We start from the raw sequence: 20,108 nt of genomic DNA on the forward strand, positions 1-20,108 counted from the left end.
TGTCTATCTTTCTGTGAATGTGGTTTTTGTTCCACAGTCTGCAGGATTGTAGTTCTTCTTGCTTCTGCTGTCTGTTGTCTGGTAGATGAGGCTACCTAAGAGGCTTGTGCAGGTCTCCTGATGGGAGGGACTGGTGGTGGGTGGAGCTGACTGTTGCTCTGGTGGGCAGAGCTCAGTGAAACTTTAATCCGCTTGACTGCTGATGTTCCCTCTTGCTGGTTGTTTGGCCTGAGGCAACCCAACACTGGAGCCTCCCTGGGCTCTTTGATGGGGCTAATGGCAGCCTCTGGGAGGGCTCATGCCAAGGAGTACCTCCCAGAATTTCTGCTGCCAGTGTCCTTGTCCCCACGGTGAGCCACAGCCACCCTCCTGCCTCTACACGAGACCTTCCAACACTAGACGGTAGGTCTGGTTCGGTCTCCCCTGGGTTCACTGGCCTTCCCCTGGGTCCTGATGCACACACTATTTTGTGTGTTCCCTCCAAGAGTGGAGTCTCTGTTTCATGCAGTCCTGTCGAAGTCCTGCAGTCGAATCCTGCTACCCTTCAAAGCCTGATTCTCTATGAATTCCTCCTCCCGTTGCCGGGCCCCCAGGTTGGGAAGCCTGACGTGAGGCTCAGAACCTTCACTCCAGTGGGTGGACTTCTGTGGTATAAGCATTCTCCAGTCTGTGAGTCACCCACCCAGCAGTTATGGGATTAGATTTTGTTGTGATTGTGCCCCTCCTACCATCAAATTATGGCTTCTCATTTGTCTTTGGTTGTGGGGTATCTTTTTTGGTGACTTCCAGTGTCTTCCTGTCGATAATCGTCCAGCCGCTAGTTGTGATTCTGGTGTTCTCGCTAGAGGGAGTGAGAGCACGTCTTTCTACTCCGCCATCTTTGTTCAGGCTCCTGGAGGCTTTTGATGACAGCTTTCTGGGGATGGTTGGAAGGTGCTGCCAGCAGGCAGTGGGACAGATGAGATGACAACTCTGGAATCCTAGGCACACCAAGAAATCCAGAGCTCTGGAAGGGTATAGAAGTTCATCAGGCATTTTTGGAGTCCATGCTTTCCTTTGCTGATCAGACAGAAGGCACACTTTGGTTTCAAAGAGTGCTTTCACTTCCTCCTTGATCCAGGAAGTGGGTGGAAGTCAGGACAGCTAAAGTGGACCCCTCTCTACAGCTGGCCCTCTTGCATCTTGGTCAGGCCCTTCCCCACAGCAGTGTCCCAGCAGCTCAGGGCCTGAAGGTTGGTCTTCCAGGTCTGTAGCTTTTCCCTTTCTCCAGAGATGAGCTTCCTGTGGGTGGCTGGGTCTCCTGATTCCCTCTCCTCTCTGCCAGGACCCCAGGCTTCTGCGGCCCTCTGCACCAAAGCTGTGTTCTAGACATCGGAGATGGAGGAGAGCAATGCCTGGATGGCAGTGAAGGAGGCTCATATGGAGAACACCATGACCATCAGCCTCACCAACCCTCCAGATGCTGTCATTGGCTGCTACCAGCTGAGCACCAAGGTTTCCTCTCACTGCAAACACAGTAACCAGAAGCTGGGCGAGTTTGTTCTGCTTTTCAACCCATGGTGCCCAGATAGGAGCTCCTGAGTCCAAGGCTGAGGTTTTCCTGGAAGCTGTCCTTCAGGAAGTCCTGGGAGGCAAGTTAGGGACAGGGAGATGAATGCCAAGAGCTTGGCAAGAGTGGGCCCAGGAGGAGACAGGCATGGGACAGAGGAAGCTGGTAGCAGATGTTCCAAACCTGCCGTGACAGGGGGGCAGGTATTAGTGGGTTCTGGTGTATGGAGGCCAGTGGGAAAGGAGGGGGCCTAATGGAAGGAGAGGCCTAGGATTGGGTAAGAGCCAGGTTTCAGCCACCAGACAGCCTTGGTTTAGTCCCAGCTTTGCTAAGTTGCTTCCCTCTGAGTCTCAGTTTCCTCACCTGTAATATGGGAATAACAGTGCCTACCTCTTAGTGTTATGGTGAGAAACCATAGAACTAATGTTTGTAATATGCAAGGCACATCTTAAGGAGTACTGGGGTCAGTATTCTTATTAAGGGGTAAGTCAGTAAGCAGTAGCCTGGATCAGTATTCTTATTAATGTTTAAGAAATATGAACTTTCCATTGTCATTAAATCAGGTCACTCGAAAGCATCAGGACTTCTAAATTCCCTCCATCTGGGGCTGGGTTGGGGGTGGTCCCTGCCTGGGAAAAGACCGGCCAGGTGGAGTAGGGCTTGGCCGGGAGGCAGCCTGGGAGCCAGCAAGCCCCTCTTGACCTCTCCTGCCCCAGCAGCCTCTAGGCGCCATCCTGCAGCTGAGCCCTGGTGTAGCCCTTTCCCCAGGCCAGTGAGGCCAGACTCCCTGCCCACGCCAGACGCGACCACTGCCTTTCAGAGGATGATGTGTTTCTGGCCACAGAGGAAGAGAGACAGGAGTACATACATGCTCAATGACAGCGGGATCATCTTCCGAGGAGTGGAGAAGCACATCCGAGCCCAAGGCTGGAACTTCAGGAAGGTCTCCAGGGACCCAGGCCAGAAGGGGGACTGAGAGTCCTAAGAGACAGAAGGGGGGCTGGGGAGATGAGAAAAGTCAGTGCAGGAGCCATTCTGTCTGCCCTCTTCTTCCCAGGAGGGACAAACTGGGCTGACTCTTAGACCAAGTCCACTTCTCCAGTCTCTACTACTAGTTGTGCTGGGTCCTTGGGAAGGGGTGCTACATTGGGTACAAATAAATAGCTTAGATCAGGGGCTCTCAATCTTGAGTGTGCACCAGAAGGCCACTGAGGGCTCGTTAAAACACACAGGTGGCTGGGCCCCAATTCCCCAAGTTGCTGATTCACTAGGTCTGAGGTGGGGCCTGAGAGTCTGTATTTCTAGCAAGTTACCAGGTGCTGCTGCCGTCGCTGGCCTGGAACCACATTTTGAGAGCCCCTGACTTAGATAAGTAGCTACAATACAAGGTGAGATGTTGTGGGAGGGGGTGGAGGCGGTTGGAAAGGTAGAGATGGGAGCAGAGGGAGTTCAGAAGGTCATGAAGGGAAACTCCACTACAGGGATTGCAGAAGGCTTCATGATATTGGGGTGGAGCCCCCAAAGTCGGGCAGGATCTGGACAGGCAGAGGGAAGAGCAGACAGAGCAGTGGAGGAGGGGAGCCAGAGAGCAGTGGAGGTTCTGTAGAGGAGCTGTCTGCCCGGGCTCCAGGCAAGTCGAGAGCCTTGACTGTCAGACTGAGGAGCTGGGGGTTGAAAGCATCTGGGGCTCAGGGGCTGGGCAGGGATGATATACCAGAGAGTTTAAGGTCCATCTAAGGGTAACCCCATCTCAGCATCCACTTCGTTTTTTTTGTTTGTTTTTTTTGTGTGTGTGTGTGTTGTATGCGGGCCTCTCACTGCTGTGGCCTCTCCCGCTGCGGAGCACAGGCTCCGGATGAGCAGGCTCAGTGGCCATGGCTCACAGGCCCAGCCACTCCGCGGCATGTGGGATCTTCCCGGACCAGGGCACGAACCCGTGTCCCCTGCATCGGCAGGCGGACTGTCAATCACTGCACCACCAGGGAAGCCCAGCATCCACTTCTTATTGCCACATAGGAAAGTGAGCCCAGGGTTCCCAGACCTTCCCAATTTTCAAAGACCAGAAATCTTAATTTGTATGTGAAAATCCCCCAGTTTTTAAATGTTGTCAACTAAGTCATTTGGAAATATTATGTAAACCAGTGGGATCAATGTGGCTCCAGAGTCCCAGTTTATCATGAACTTTACTGTGGTTCGTGGGGAGCCATGGGCCTACTGAACAGGGGAGGGAGGTGATTAAGGCTGAGCTTCTGGTTCCCAGTGACTCTTTGAAAGAGGGTTTTTGAGACTTGGGTGTGCTCTGTTGTGTCCCTGGAGGGGGTGGACGGGTGGGCAGTGGGGTAGGCAAACTCCCTGCACAATACAGTGACTGACTAGGGAAGGGTTGTGAGAGGGTCTGAAGTGTAGGTGTGGCTCTGGCCTCTAAGAACAGCCTCTCTGGGGACAGTTTGAGGAGGACATCCTGAACATCTGCTTCTGCATCCTGGACCGAAGCCCTAGTCACCAAGATGACCCAGCCACCACCAAAGCGTCCCACCGCTACGACCCCATCCACGTCACTGGAGCCATCAGCGCCATGGTAAGGAGCCCAGCTATCCCTGCATGCACACTCCCTCGTGGGTCCCCGGGCCAACTCCAGGGCCACACCCTAAGATTTTTCCCATCACCTCTTGTTTTAATTCTCTATTGCTGCATAACAAATCACCCCAAAACTCAGTGGTATAAAACAGCCATTTACTATGTTGACAACTTTGCAAATCAGGGACTTGGTCAGGGCAACGTGAGGACAGAACACCTCTGTTCCAAGCTGCTTCAGCTGGGTGTGTCTGAATGGCTGCAGATGTCTGGGATGGTTTGACGGGACCATATATCTAGGGCATTTGTTCCAACAGTCAATGTTTCCTTGGTTCTCTTCCATGCTGTGTCTGCTGGAACTGGAATGCCCAGGTGGCTTGCTCACTCTCATGTCTGGCCCCTGGGCTGGGATGGTTGGAAGAGCTGGGTCTGGCCAGTCATCGCTCTGTGTCTCCATGCAGCCTTTCCACATGGCTAGGTTGGGCTTCCTCAAAGCATGGCAGTCTCAGGGTAATCAGATAAGGCAGCTGGCTTCTCCCCAAGCAATTATTCTAAAATTAAGTGGAAGCTGCCAGTCTCATAAAGCCTGGGCCTGGAAACAGGCACAACATCACTTCCACCATGGTCATTAATCAAAGCAGTCACAGGCCAACCCAGATTCAGGGAGAGGGTACACAGAACCACCTCGCTGTGAGAGGATTACCATCTTTAATCTATTACATGCCAGTGCTTCCTCCTCAGAAGGTAGCCAGAGGGCCTACTAGCTCTCTCTATAGCAAGTAGGTGTTAAGATCAGTGGGCGGGTAACTGTGATTCCAAAAATGGGCAAAGCTGTTTTTCTCATATTTGGTACTCTCAAATCCTCAAGACTTCAGAGACATGCTGGAGCACAGAGAATCAAAAGCAGTGACCAGTCCCGAACAGTAGAGTGGTACAACCCTGTAGGATAGCAGTACAGGCTCCCAAGTCAAAGTCCTGAACTCCTGAACCCCTTTTGCTAACTTGCTGTGCGATTTGAGCAAGTGCCCTAACCTCTATGAATCTCAGTTTCCTCATCTGAAAAAAAAAGGAAATAGTAGAACCTACATCATAGACTAATATAGACTAATATAGATTAATATAGATTAATATAATGTGTGCTAAGCCCTTAGAATAGTGTCTGGCACACGGTAAACATTTAATGAATGTTAAGCATCTCTATAACTAACATTACCACCAACAGTCCCAAAAAACAGATTACTTAAAACAGGAAATGCTCTAAAACTGAATATGATTTTCAGCAATAGAGCATCCCAACGGAAGGTAACTGAAAATGATAAATGGTACCAAAAAGTAGGTATTTTAAAACAGCAGATGGCCCCAATTTTCAGACAATTTAAAAACAATGGGTGGCCCCAAATAAATGGGTGGCCCAAAGTTGGAGATGATTTTACGATGGCAATGTTCCTGAAGAGGGAAGCCCTGCCTGGTGGTGGACTTTTGGCCTCCTCTGCCCAGGTGAACAGCAACAACGACCAGGGCATGGTACAAGGCTAGTGGCAGGGCAAGTACGGTGGTGGCACCAGCCCACTGCACTGGCGTGGCAGCGTGGCCATTCTGCACAAGTCGTTCAAGGGCAGGTTCAAGCCAGTCAGATACGGCCAGTGCTGGGTCTTTGCTGGGGTCATGTGTACAGGTACCCTGGGAAAGAAGTTCCCCAACCCCTAGTCAGCTCAGTTTGCATTTGTTTCCATATATTTGCATAGGCATTCCTCCCCCAACAAAAAAAATCTTTCTTTATTAGTGATGGGGAAATAGAAGTCTGGGTAATGAAGAGAGAAACCAGATCCCTCATTTACGTGACTTTTGGTCTTTTATTTTACAGGAGTCCCACCTCTCAAGCCCACTGAGTGCCCTTGAGTGAGTCTTGTGGTCCTGGGTCCTCAGTCCCTACAGGCTATTATGGCTATTATAGGGTTATTATATGGCTTCCAAGGTCCTGCCAGCCTCAGAGCCCATCTATCCAAATGGGGGTGGTGGTGGTGACTCTAGAAGTCCCCTGAGAGAATGTACAGGAGATGGAGGTGTTTCTCAGAGTGGAGATGAGAGTCGGCCCTGGCAAAGATAGGGAGGGGGCTGTGGCCAGACCTGAGGCAGGCGGTCTGCTAGGGGAGGCCACACCACTCCTCCCTGAGTCTGGAGTCCCAGCCTGTCCTGGAGTCTTGCAAGCATCCTGCTCTTCACTCCTTGGGTGCTTGGGGATTTCGACATGGGTTGTGTCCAAATTTAACTTGGCACATGACACGGGCAGGAACCTGAGTGTGGACAAGTACATGGACTCCTTCGGGTGGACACTGGAGGACTTGATGGAGGACAGCATGTGGTGGGTCCTCAGCTGCTGGCTCCCAGGGGCGCCCTGAGGCCCTCCCAGATGGAGCTCAGCTCCACTGAGTCTGAGCCAGTTCTGGAAGGGGTGACAGGTGCCCAGCAGAGGGGGTGGTCCCTGGCAGGGTGACTCCTCTTCTGAGATACAGGGGTCTTTGGACACACGACTCAGAAGCCAAGAGGTGGGGTCAGGATTTTACAGCCTTGTACCCCTGGCTCTCCGCTCTGCAGGGCTATGAGCCCTCCCCTAGACACCTGTGACTTGCAGGTGGGGCCAAGTCCCGCCCCTGCAGAGTCACCTCTGTATCCCACTCCTGCTGTCTGTCAGCTGCCTGTGCACTGAGCTGTGTCTCAGGTGGGAAACAAGCTCCTTTCTCAGCTCAAGCAAAACTCTTTGCACAAAGCTTTACAAAATGCATTTTGATTTGATTTTTTAAAGTAGGAGATACATTCATGTGCTTTAACATTCAAAAGGTACAGAATGGGCTACAGTGTAAGTCTCCCTCTCTCCATTGCCAGCCTCCCCCTCCTCCTTCTGGACACAACACCAGAGAGAAGCCCTGCAGCTACAGGGGCACACATATGCACAATCCCCACACACCCCCACTTCCCCTCACTTAATATCAGCAGCATAATGTAAACTGTTCATTTTGCTCTACATGAAACAATTCCATATTGGTACATACAAGGTTTCCTTTCTTCTTTTTTCTAAATTAATTAATTATTTATTTATTTATTTTATTTTTGGCTGCGTTGGGTCTTCGTTGCTGCGCGCAGGCTTTCTCTAGTTGCGGCGAGCAGGGGCTACTCCGTTGCGGTGCGCGGGCTTCTCATTGAGGTGGCTTCTCTTTTTGCAGAGCACGGGCTGTAGACGCGCGGGCTTCAGTAGTTGTGGCGCACGGGCTCAGTAGTTGTGGCTCGTGGGCTTAGCTGCTCCGCGGCGTATGGGATCTTCCTCCACCAGGGCTCGAACCTGTGTCCCCTGCATTGGCAGGTGGATTCTTAATCAATGCATCACCAGGGAAGTCCCCTTATTTTTTATAGTGTTTAAAAAGTAGTAACACCGTGCCCAGTGAGCACCTCGTCTATGCCAGACCCAGTTGTGCTGCACATGCAGGCTGACCTCATTTTATTACTCTTCTTTTTATTGTGCTTCACAGACATTGCATTTTTTTCTTTCTTTTTTTTTTTTTTGCGGTACACGGGCCTCTCACTGTTGTGGCCTCTCCCGTTGCGGAGCACAGGCTCCAGACGCGCAGGCTCAGCGGCCATGGCTCACGGGCCCAGCCGCTCCACGGCACGTGAGATCCTCCCAGACCGGGGCACAAACCCGCGTCCCCTGCATCGGCAGGCGGACTCTCAACCACTGCGCCACCAGGGAAGCCCCAGACATTGCATTTTTTCACAAATTGAAGGTTTGTGGCAATCTTGTGGCAAGCAAGTCTATTGGCATCATTTTTCCAACAGCTTCATTAAAGTATGTACATTGTTTTATTAGACGTAATGCTATTGCACACTTAATAGATTACAGCATACTGTAAGCATAACTTTTATATGCACTGGGAAACCAAAAAAGTTTGTGTGACTTGCTTTATTGCTGTATCCACATTTTATCCACATGTAGTGGTCTGGAACCTAATCCACAGTATCTCCAAGGTGTACCTGTGCACTAATTCATTCCTCCAAACAACCTTGTAAGCAAGCTAGTATTGTTATCTCTATTTTGCAGATGAGGAAACCAAGGCACAGGGAGGTTAAGTAACTTGTCTAAGGCTCCACAGCTAGTGAGTGGACGAGAAGTTACAAACCTGTCGTGCCTTTCAATTGTACAGCAAAACCATTGTTTATCTAACCACCTCACATGGCTGGACCAAATATTTGCCTTTACAAACAAGGCTTTTGGAAAACCAAAAAGAGGAGAAGGAAAGGGGAGAAGAGAGGCAGAGAGATGGTCTGAGGCTGGACACCAGCTTGGGAGGAAGGAGTCCTGGGCACATTCCCCTGGGCGTGGCTGAAGGACATTTTTAAGAAGAGGGCTGCTGAGGCTGGCTGTGTTTCCTTCTGTACTATGCGCTCTTCACTATTCCCCTGCTCTTTAGAAAGTCGGCTTTTCTTGGCAACTTGCACATGTATAAGTAGACATTCGGACAAGGTTATTCATGGAAGCCTTGTGGATACAGGAGCTCCAAAAAAAATTGCATTCTTTCTTTATGCAGAACAGACAGACCCTTCTTTTTGTTTTGGGGATCTCTGTCGCCATACAGGTTATCCATGTTCTCCCTTTCACCCCCAAATGCTTTTCACAATATTTTCCCAAAGAAGAGTTTGGAGGCCAGAGTAAAGACACCAACCCAGGCCAAGAAGCATTTCTCTCTGCTGCTTCCTTACTGTGTGACCTTGTGCAAATGATGTCACTTTTCCTAATCTCATATTCTCATCTTTAACATAAGAGACTTAAAGCCTAAACGAAGGCCTACAGAACTCTGCATAATATGAAACCTACCTACCCCCGTGCTTGCCGTAGCCCAGAGATATACTTTCTGTTCCTTGAACACACTAAGTTTTTTCTTGTCTCAAGAGCCTTTGCACATGCTGTTCCTTCTGTCTGAAACACTGTTCCCTTCACTCTTCCTATGGCTAATTCTTTCCACTTTAAGTCTCATGTTAGATGTCATTTACCTAGAGTAGGTCTCCAGCAGTTATTCCCTAACTCAAGTTCCTCTCTTTCTTCACAGCATTTATTATTACTTTATTGTTTTATTTATTTGTTTATTTATTGTTACTTTATTGTTTTATTTATCTGCTTACTTACTTTTGCCTGTCTCCCTATCCGTCTCCTTTGTTAGAATGTAAGCTGCACGAGAACAAGGATCTTCCGTCTTATTTGCTGTTGTACTTCTGGACCTTGAACAACAGGTTCTAGATATATAGATATAGATATATAGATATAGATATACACACGTATATTTATACATACAGGCAGGCTTCGGAGATAGTGCCAGTTCAGTTCCAGACCACTTCAATAAAGCAATTTTCACAGTAAAGTGAGTCACATGAATTTTTTAATCCAAAAGAGCATATAAAAGTTATGTTTACATTATACTATAGTCTATTAAGTGTGCTATAGCATTATGTCTAAAAAACAATCTACACACCTTAATTTTTAAATACTTCATTGCTAAATGCTAACTATCATTTGAGCCTTCAGCATGTTGTACTAGTAACATCAAAGATCACTCATCACAGATCACTATAACAAATACAATAATAATGAAAACATTTGAAATATTGCAAGAGTTACCAAAATGTGACACAGAGAGACATGAAGTGAGCAAGTGCTATTGGGAAAACAGGGCAGATAGACTTACTTAAGGAAGGGTTGCCATAAACTCTCAATTTGTAAAAAACGCAATATCTATAAAGTGCAATAAGTGAAGTGCAATTTAAAAAGGTCTGCCTGTACGTATATGAATGCTAGGTGCTCTATCATTACAGTTCATGAACGGTTCAAAAAATTCAGCCACAGAGCAGGGCCCAGGGCCTAGCTGGCAACAGGAACTTTCCCTCTTCGAGGGCTCCTCTCTGCTCACTGGAGGCCACCCTGCCCCATCCTCTCTCTGTGGCAGGAATTTCCATGTCTGGAATGAGAGCTGGTTTGTCCGGCAGGACCTGGGCCCCGCTTACAATGGTTGGCAGGTTCTGGATGCCACCCCCAGGGAGGAGAGTGAAAGTACAGGCTTAGGGGGGCAGGTCCTAGACCCCCGCTTTTCCTCCCCTGGAGCTGCTCACGCCCACCCCTCCTGCACAGGTGTGTTCCGGTGCAGCCCGGCCTCGGTCACTGCCTTGCACAAGGGTGATGCACACTTGGCCCACGACAGTCCTTCTGTGTTTGTGGAGGTCAACGTGGACTACATCACCTGGCTCTGGAATGAGGATGAAGCCGGGAGCGTGTGTCCTCAGACACTAAGTACTAAGAAGATCAGGAGGTGCCTCAGGACCAAGGCAGTGGGCAGCGACTCCTGCGTGGACATCACCAGCCTCTACAAGTATCTGGAAGTTAAGGGCGTCTAGTGGCCTCCATCAGCCTCCCCAGTGACCCGGCTGCTGCAGAGGGACAACGCGGGCCGCCCCGGGGCCAGGCCCTTTCCCATGTGATATGGTGGTGATAGCCTCCTTCAGTACTGTCTCTGAGATTGAGCCAAGTGCTTTTAGCTTATATTAACAGCTTCCTCTGTTTGCAAGTATATTTCCCACATCTAACAATATCAATAGCTACATTTCCTTTAACATATATGTTCCAGGTACTGTATCAGGTATGCTCACATGTGATAACAATAATTACTAATAATAGTGATGTTAGTAGCAGGTATTATTTATTGAACACCTAGGATACACAGCAATAGGCCCCATGCAAAATAATAATAATATAGCAGCTCCTGCTTATCATCTGCCAAGGCCTAAGCCATGATCACTAAGTAATGGTCACTGGTTTACTGAAGAGCCTGTACTTGTTGGGGGTACAAAAACAAAACATGTATTTTTTCTGGTCACTGCCTCTAGCTATAAAAAGTCACCCTTTTCCCCTCCCCCTAAATAACAGGTCCCTTAGCAGTGCTGTGATCTGATCACACACTTTCAGCTGCACCTGCTTGTTAAAGGAATGTTATTTGGGTAATCAAGACTTCAAGTTCAAACTTGAATCAGAGCTAGCCTCCTCCCCTCCTCTGAGCACGAACTGGAGCGGTGACCCCAGAAGTTTGCTGTAATCGAGGGGCACCAGCCCTGGCTTCCTCCAGCCCCTGCAGTTTACCCTCTAGGGTGGTGGTTTGCAATGCACTGGAGTCACCTGGGTCACAGATTGAACAACAATTACTTTTTGCTCAGGATTCTGTGGGTCAGCTATGTGGGCTGTGCTCAGCTGCAATGGTTCGCATGTGGTGTCTGCTGGGATCTCAAATTTATCTGGGGCCTCAGATGGGACTGCTGGGCTGGCTACTGGAGCCTCTCATGCTCCAGTAGCTAGCCCCGGCTTGTCCACATGGCAGCAATGTGCTCAGCAGGTCAGAATGAAAGCTGCAAGGTCTCTCAAGGCCTCACTCAGGACTTACTATGTCATCTTTGCCACATTCTGTTGGTCAAGCAACAAACACCACCCCAGATTGAAGGGGCAGGAAGTACACTCTACATCTTAATAGGAAGAGTTGCAAAGAAAGTATTATGGCCATTTTAATCTACCACAGCAGCCCTGACTGCACCCTAAGTGAATTGCAGTCTCTAGAGGGTGTGGCCCAGCCATCAGGACTTATAAAAGCTCCCCAGGCAATTCCAACGCGCAGCCAATGTTGAGAACACCGGTCTAAGTCTTCTGGTGTGTTAGGCCAAGAAGGAGGAGGACAGAAGAGTGGAAATGCCTTTGACTTCAGGGAGCGAGGATTCAGTGCCCTAAGGCAGGCAGGTGCTGCTACCCTAGTTACTCCGTAGCTCAGGGAGGACAGGTGGTGGCTCCGTTACAGCCTGCTGCTTTGGGACTCACTCCTGTGCTGTCCCCAGGCACTGCTGATTTCTTGAGACATTGCCCTCTCTTGCAGTGGAGCCCCTCCCACCCCACTGGCAGTCACACAGCTTCCCTCTGATGCATGGAAGTTTTTGTCCCCAGATTCTGGAGGGGGTTTGCAAGGCTGTGGCCCCCACACTCATCTAGATGCTGTGACCACCTCCAAAGCTGGTGGGGAGAGTTCTTGATGGGCTGTTACCCACCTGCCATCTCCCTTCAGTTCTGTCCTCTGTGCTCAGGGAACACATGGCTCAATAAGCAGACCTCCCACAAGGATGAAATGCCAGCTTCCCCTTCCTGTAGGCACTCTGCCAGTCTTTACCGGTCAGCTCCTTCCTGCAGGCACCCCTAAACTTTAACATTGATTCTTTTAAACACCCCCCAAAACACACACACACACACACACACACACACACTCCCCCAGTTCCTTCTCTAGGAACATGGCCCTTGATGTTGATGACCTTCTCTTCTTCACTGTCTCAGGGTGGGCAGTGAGGGGTGGTAGGTGGTAAGGTCTCTTCCAAACTACTACTTCTCTCATAAGTCCTTCAGGTTGATGCCTGGTCCCATCTGCTGGGAGTTTCTAAAACTTAGAATACGGGGTCTTTGGGGTCTCTTATCCTAAGCTTTAGCCATGGCCACATGAGAAATCAACATCCTGTTACAAGATGCCAATAACAGTAGTCACCACTGCTGAGTCCCACTGTGGGCTGGCCATGTTCACATGTTATTTAATTCTATTATTTAACAAATGCTTACAAAGCAGTTCCCACAAGCTTGTAAGGTAGACGCTGGTATAACATTTATTTGATAGAGGAAAAAGCAGAGGTGCACAGAGGGAAGTAGACTCAGTGAAGGGACACAGCCAGTGAGTAGCGAGTCTGGCTCCGGAGCCCATGCTATTCCTTTACGCGTGGCTGCGCTATCTAATTATAATATTATCTACTGTTGATTGCCCACTGTGGGGCAAGTGATTTTACATCTAGGTTAACAATAATAATAGCATCTAAATATTGTTAAGCATGGTGATAAGCAATGTCTGCACATTATTTCATTTAATATTCATAAAAACCCCGTCTTACATAAGCAAGTTGAAGCATAGGAAGGTTAAGTAACTTCCCCAGGTTTCCAAAACCTAGAAGAGCTGGAATGCTAACCAGAGCCTCTGTGTAATCTCAGAGCCTCTGCCTCTCCACTCTGCTAGACTGCTCCTCTCTTCCATGAGTGCCCACAATGTGCCATGTATCGCGCCAGGTTCTTTTATGTGCTCAAGAAATAGAGCACCCCTAAGTGTCAGGCATGATTTAGAGGCAGGGGAGAAAGAGAAGTGCCCAGAGGATTCACCATCTGGTGAGCGGACAGCATCAGGACGGTACAGGGTGATCAGCTGTACTGTGTTGGGGACGCCAGAAGGCTGAGGAAGCCCAGAGGACAGATTGCTAACCAGCCAGGGAGGAGAGGGCAAGAAGAACATCCATGGGAAGGGATCCTGAAGGGAGTAGATTTAGCCAGGAGATGAAGGGTTGGGAAGGCATTCCAGGAGAGGACCCTATGCATCTTGATTCCAGATTCACTGTAAGCAGTGCTGTTCATCCAAGCCATGGGCATACCATTCTGTGGATGAAATGCCAGGGCCTGTCTGCTTGCTCCATCCACTGAAGGAGGACACATGATAGAGCAGATTCAGAGTCCTTGGGGACAATGTGCTTTGCCCCTACCACTGAGTCAGCCTGGATGCTGAGCAAAGAGGAACCAGCCTTCCAAGCAAAGGAAACTGTGTACAAAAAACGCACTGGCCGTCCTCAGATTCAGGTGGGCTTTCTGCAAAAGGCTTCAGAGTAGAGTGGAGGAAGGCAGCTTCCCCCACTAACCTTCAGGCAGAGGCACTAAACACAGAGGCAAGATCTTAGTCAGAGGCTGGTGCCAGGGGTTTGCAGGGGAGCCAGGTTGGCAGTTCAGCCATCTGCCTCTGGCCCTGCCTGTTAGCTTCTTAGGGCTTCCATAACAAATTACCACAAATGTAGCAGCTTAAACCATCAGAAAGTTATTCTCTCATAGTTCTAGAGGCCAGAAATTCAAAATCAAGGTTTAGCAGGGCCATACTCCCTCCAAAGGCTCTAGGGGAGAATCTTTCCTTGATTCTTCCAGCTGATGATGGCCCCTGCATTCTTTGGCTTGCGGCTGCATCACTCCAATTTCTGCCTCCACATGGCCTTCTTTCCTCCTATGTGTCTCAAATCTCCATTTCCTTTCTCTTACAATGACATCAATCATTGACTTTAGGTCCCACCGTAAATCCAGGGTGATCTTATCCCAGGATACTTAATTAATCTGCAAAGGCCCTATTTCCAAATAAGGTTATATTTTCACAGGTACCAGGGGTTAGGACTTGGACATACCATTTAGGGGGACACTATTCTGCCCACTACAGCCTGTGAGCGGGGAAGACCATGCACCTGTTGATCAGGGCCTGGCCAGCCAGCACATCCAGTGGCTGTGGGGCTGGAGCTCAGAGGCTGATCCACAGAGACCCAGTGACCAGACCCCAGGGAACTACCCTTCCACCCTCTCTCTCCCTCTCTGTTACTCTGCTGTCTGTCTCTTTCTACACTTCTCTGCTGTGCCCTTCCTTCTTGCATTTAGTGGGTCCCCCAAGTGTCAGGTAGGAGAGTGGACAAGATGAACAGGAAAGCAGACAGTCCCAGCACAGCGTGTTGCTGTCCGCCTGCCAAAGTACAAAATGGCCAAGGGAACAGCATGGGGGAAGGCACAGCTTGTTCAGGCAATAGCAAGTGTGAAAGGGTCATTGGAGGCTCCTTTATACCTAAAGGACTTTGCACAGGATGCTTTCTCTGCCTGGGAAGGTCCTGCTGACTTCACCCCAAGTCTGCCTGACCAGGGGTCTCAGGACCCTACTGGCTTCCTTCTAAGTACATATCACAATCTGATATTTGCTTGAATCTTTATTCTTTCCCCACCAACTAGACTCTGAGTTCTGGTATGGCTGGAAACCTGACTATTTTGTCTTCTGCTGTATCTCCAGCTCCTGTTTCAGCATCTACCACATAGTGATGCTCAGTATGGATTTGTATGAGTGAATGAATGCAGGCTGATAGCACATAATGGGCTTTGAATGCCTAAGGACTTTGATCCATATGTCGGAAGACCTTGCTTTATTGATTGTAAGACTGGCTTATGTTATGAGATACATGAGACACATTTTCACATTTCTCTGTATTAATATATATTTATTGAACATCTGCTGTGTGCCAGGTACCCAGAGAACAAAACATGTATGACCCTTGCCTTAAAGGGGCTAACATTCTAGTGGGGCAGTTGGAAGATAAGAAAAAGTAAAATAAATAGTATCTCAGATGGTGATAAGTATTCTGGGGGAAAATAAAGCAGAGAAGGATTTTAGGAACAGATTGGGAGGAAGTGAACATTTGTCATTAAAATCAGGTGATCACTAACAGATATCTATAGAAGGCCCACCCAGTAGCAGCAGAATACACATTCCTGGCAAGTCCAAATAGAACATAATCCAGAATTGACCATATGCTCATCCATAAAACAAACCTCAGAAATTTTAAAGGATTGAAATCATACAAAGTATATTCTCTGATCACAATGGAATAAGATTAGAAATCAAAATCAGAAAGGAATTTGGGGAATGCACAAATATGTGGAAATGAAGCAATACATACACCTAAATAATCAGTGGGTCAAAGAAGAAATCACAAGTGAAATTAGAAAATATTTTGAGATGAAAGTAAATGAAAACACAACATGCCAAAATTTATGAGGCGAGATAAAGCAGTACCTAGAGGGAACTTTATAGCTGTAAATTCCTATATTAAAGAAGAGCGATCTCAAGTAAATAACCTAACCTTCCACCTTAAGAAACTAGAAAAAGTAGAAACTAGAAAAAGTAGAGCAAATAAAACCCAAAGAAAGCAGAAAGAGGAAATAAGAAAGATTAGAGGAGAAATAAATAAAAAACAATGAAGAAAATCAATAAAACCAAAAGTTGATTTTTTTTAAAGATTAACAAAACTGACAAATCTTTAGCTAGACAGAGAGAAGACTCATATTACTAAGGTCAGAGAGGGCATCACTACCAAACTTACAAAAAAATTATAAGGGGTGTGGTAAAAAAATAACTAATTGGTCTTTGTCCCCAGTTCCTGGACATGGCTCCTAAAAACCCTTGAAATCTCTGGAGTGATAAGAGTGTCTTTTGTATGGAAATGAGATGACAGGTGGCTGGGGGTCCCCAGGTAGCTCAGGATGGGGCTGGTTGCCAAAAAGGCCAAAACCATGCTTAGAAGATTAGAACTTTACACTTCAACTGAACCTCTGGGGATGGGAAAGGGACAGGAGATTGAGTTAAATGCTAATGGCCAATAATTTAATCAATCATACCTATATAATTAAACTGTCATAAAACCCCCTAAACACAGGGTGCAGAGAGCTACCAGGTTGGTGAACACATCCAGGAACTAAGAGGGTTACCCTCCCAAAAAGGGCATGGAAGCTCCATGCTACCTCCCCCCTCCTTCTACCTTGCCCTATGTTTCTTCTGTTTATCTCTTCTATTTGCCTATTCCTAAGTTATATCCTTTAATATAAATTGGTAATAGTAACTAAACTGTTTTTCTGTTCTGTGAACTGCTCTAGCAAATTACTGAACCTGGGGCCGTCACAGTCATGGTAACCCCCAATTTGTAACCAAGTCAAACAGAAGAGTAGGTAACTTGGGCACCCAATACTTGTGACTGGTGTCTAAATTGCGGGCAGTCTTGGACTGAGCCTTTAAATCTGTGGAGTCTGACACTAACTCCAGGTAGTTAGAGTCTGGATTGAATTCAAATGCAGGACAGCCAGGTGGTGACCAGAGAGTTGGAGAGTTGGTTTGTGTGGAAAACTCCCACACATTTTGTGTCAGAAGAGTTGTGAATAAAACAGTTCATTAGGAGGCAGAATGAACAACTATTTACCAACATATTAGATAACTTTAGATAAAATGGACAAATTCCTCTAAGAATTACCAAAACTGCCTCAGGAAGAATTAGAAAATCTGAATAGATTTATAATAAGTAAAGAGATTGGAGTAGTAATTTAAAACTTCCCACAAAGAAAAGACCAGGCCCATATGATGTCACTGGTGAATTCTACCAAACATTAAAAGAAGAATTAATACCAATTCTTCACAAACTCCTCCCAAAAAACTAGGAGGGAACATTTCCCAATTCTTTCTATGAGGTTAGTATTATCCTGATAGCAAAACCAGATAATGACATCACAAGAAAAGAAAACTAGAGATCAATATCCCTTATGAACATAGAAGCAAAAATTGTCAACAAAAATACTAGCAAAGTGAATCCAACAACACATAAAAAGGATTATATGCCATGACCAAGGGTTTATTACAGGAATGCAAGACGGGTTTAACATTGAAAACTAATTAATGTAATATACCATATCAATAGAAAAACCGGACAAAAACCACGTGATCATCTCAATAGATGCAGAAAAATATTTAACAAAATCCAACACACCTTCATGATAAAAAGTTCTCAACAAATTAAGGATAGAAGTGAACTTAGCCTGATAAAAGTCTTCTACAGGTTAACATCATATCTAATGGTAAAAGATTGAATGCTTTCCCCCTAAGATGAGGAAAATACAATGTTGTACACCATTGCCATTTTGTTCAACATTGTGATGGAAGTATTAGCCAAGGAAATTAGTCAAGAAAAAAATAGAGATCTTTTCGACAGTGTTGGGAAAACTGGATATCAACATGTAAAAGAATGAATTTGGACCCTTAGCTTACACCATACACAAAAATTAACTCAAAGTGGATCAAAGACCTAAATGTAAGACCTAAAACTATAAAACTCTTGACAGGAAACATAGGAGAAAAGCTTCATGACATTGAATTTGGCAGTGATTTCTTGGATATGATACCAAAGGCAAAGGTAAATAAAGAAAGACAAATTGGACCTCATCAAACTTTTGTGACATTATCAACAGAGGAAACCTGTAGAATAGGAGGAAATATTTTCAAATCATGTATCTGAAAAGAGGTTAATATCCAGAATATATAGACAACTCTAAACACTCGACAGCAAAAAAAAAAAAAAAAAATGGGCAAAGGATTGAATAGACATTTCTCCAAAGAGGGTATACAAATGGCCAATGAGCACATAAAAATATGCTCACATCACTGATCATTATGGAAATGAAAATGAAAACCACAATGAGATACCACCTCATAACCATTAGGGTGGCAACTATCACAGAAGGAAAGGAGTCAGGAAGGAAGGAAAGAAGAAAGGAATAAAGGGATGGAGGAGGAGAGGGAAGAAGAAAGTAAGAAAAGCACAAGTGTTGATAAGGATGTGGAGAAATTAGAACACGTGCACTGTTGCTGGGATTTTTATATGGTGCAGCCACTGCGGAAAACAGTATTGAAGTTCTTCATAATATTAAAAATATAATTATCAGATAATCCAGCAATTCCACTTCTGAATATATATCCAAAAGAACTGAAAACAGGGACTTGAAGAGATATTACACCCATGTTCATAGCAGCATTATTCACAATAGCTAAAAAAACATGGAAGCCACCCAAGTGTCCATCAAGAGATGAATGGATAAACAAAACGCGGTATATACATACAACGGAATATTATTCAACCTTAAAAAGGAAGGAAATTCTAACACATGCTACAAATGGATGAAGCCTTAAAGGCATGATGCTAATGAAATAAGCCAGTCCCACATGGACAAATGCCATACAATTCCACTTGTATGAGGTATCTAGAGTAGTGAAATTCTTAAAGACAAGAAGTAGAATGGTGGATGCCAGTGGCTGGGAGAAGAGGGATGGGAAGCTATTGTTTAATGAACACGGAGTTTCAGTTTTGCAAGATGAAAAGAGTTCTGGAAATGGATGATGGTGAAGATAGCACAACAATAGGAATGTACCTAATGCCACTGAAGTGCACACTTAAAAATGGTTAAGATGGTAAATTTTATATTATGTATATTTTACCATAATTTTTTAAAAAATAAAAAGAAAGAAGAAAAAATAAAGTAAAAGAAAGAAAAGGAAGGAATGTAGGAGGGGAAGGTGGGAGGGAAAGTAAAGAAACAGAAGAATTTCCAGATTTGCAAGGAAGAGGTAAAACTATCTCTATTTGCACATGATATGATCTTGTATATATAAAATCCTAAGGAATCCACTAAAAGTTATTAGAGCCAATAAATGAGTTCAGAAAAATTGTAGAACACAAGATCAATTTTTAAAAATTAATTGTATTTCAGGACACTAGCAATGTATAATCTGATAATAAAATTAAGAAAACAAATCCATTTACAATAGCATCAAAAATAATAAAATACTTAACAATAAATTTAACAAAAAAAGAGCAAGTCTAGTACACTGAAAACTACAAAACATTGTTGAAAGAAATTAAAGACTTCAGTAAATGGAAAGACATCCCATTTTCATGGATTGAATGACTTTATTTTTTTAAGGTGGCAATGCCCCAAAATTGACCTACAGAATCCATGAAACCCCTATCAAAGTTCCAGCTAAGTTTTTTCCAAAATTGACAAGCTGTTCCTAAAATTCACTTGGAAATTCAAGGAAACCAGAATAGCCAAAACAATCTTGGAAAAGAAGAACAAAGTTGGAGGGCTCAAACTTCCCAAATTCAAAACTTACTATAAATATACAATAACCCAGATAGTGTGATACTGGCATAAGAATGGACATATAGATCAATGAAATAGAATCCAGAAATAAACTCTTAAAATTATGTTTAATTGAATTTGACAAGTGTGCCAAGACAATTCAGTGGGGAAAGAATGAGAACAGTCTTTTCAACAGATGGTGCTGGGACCACTAATTATCCACATGCACAGAATAAAATGGGCCTCCTACATCACACAGTACACAAAAATTAACTCAAAGGGATCATTGACCTATATCGAAGAGCTAAAATTACAAGCTTTTAGAAGAAAACAGGAGTTAATCTTCATGAGCTTGAGTTA

General features: G+C 45.8%; 1 protein-coding gene across 1 annotated transcript in view; it reads left to right on the forward strand.

Annotated features, from left to right (window-relative positions):
- The first annotated feature begins 819 nt into the window (after nt 1-819).
- Nucleotides 820-20,108, forward strand: part of TGM6 (transglutaminase 6) — a 38,665-nt gene continuing 19,376 nt past the window's right edge. Inside the window, 8 exon segments of the mRNA XM_029220818.1 lie at nt 820-1,581; nt 2,372-2,416; nt 2,418-2,492; nt 3,996-4,127; nt 5,621-5,798; nt 6,323-6,485; nt 10,114-10,217; nt 10,296-10,536. Of these exon segments, the coding sequence (XP_029076651.1) occupies nt 1,273-1,581; nt 2,372-2,416; nt 2,418-2,492; nt 3,996-4,127; nt 5,621-5,798; nt 6,323-6,485; nt 10,114-10,217; nt 10,296-10,536 (1,247 nt within the window). The 5' untranslated portion in view covers nt 820-1,272.

This window comes from Monodon monoceros, unplaced genomic scaffold (genome assembly GCF_005190385.1).
Source record: "Monodon monoceros isolate NGI ecotype Baffin Bay Population unplaced genomic scaffold, NGI_Narwhal_1 Super_Scaffold_13, whole genome shotgun sequence".
Classification (NCBI taxonomy): domain Eukaryota; kingdom Metazoa; phylum Chordata; class Mammalia; order Artiodactyla; family Monodontidae; genus Monodon; species Monodon monoceros.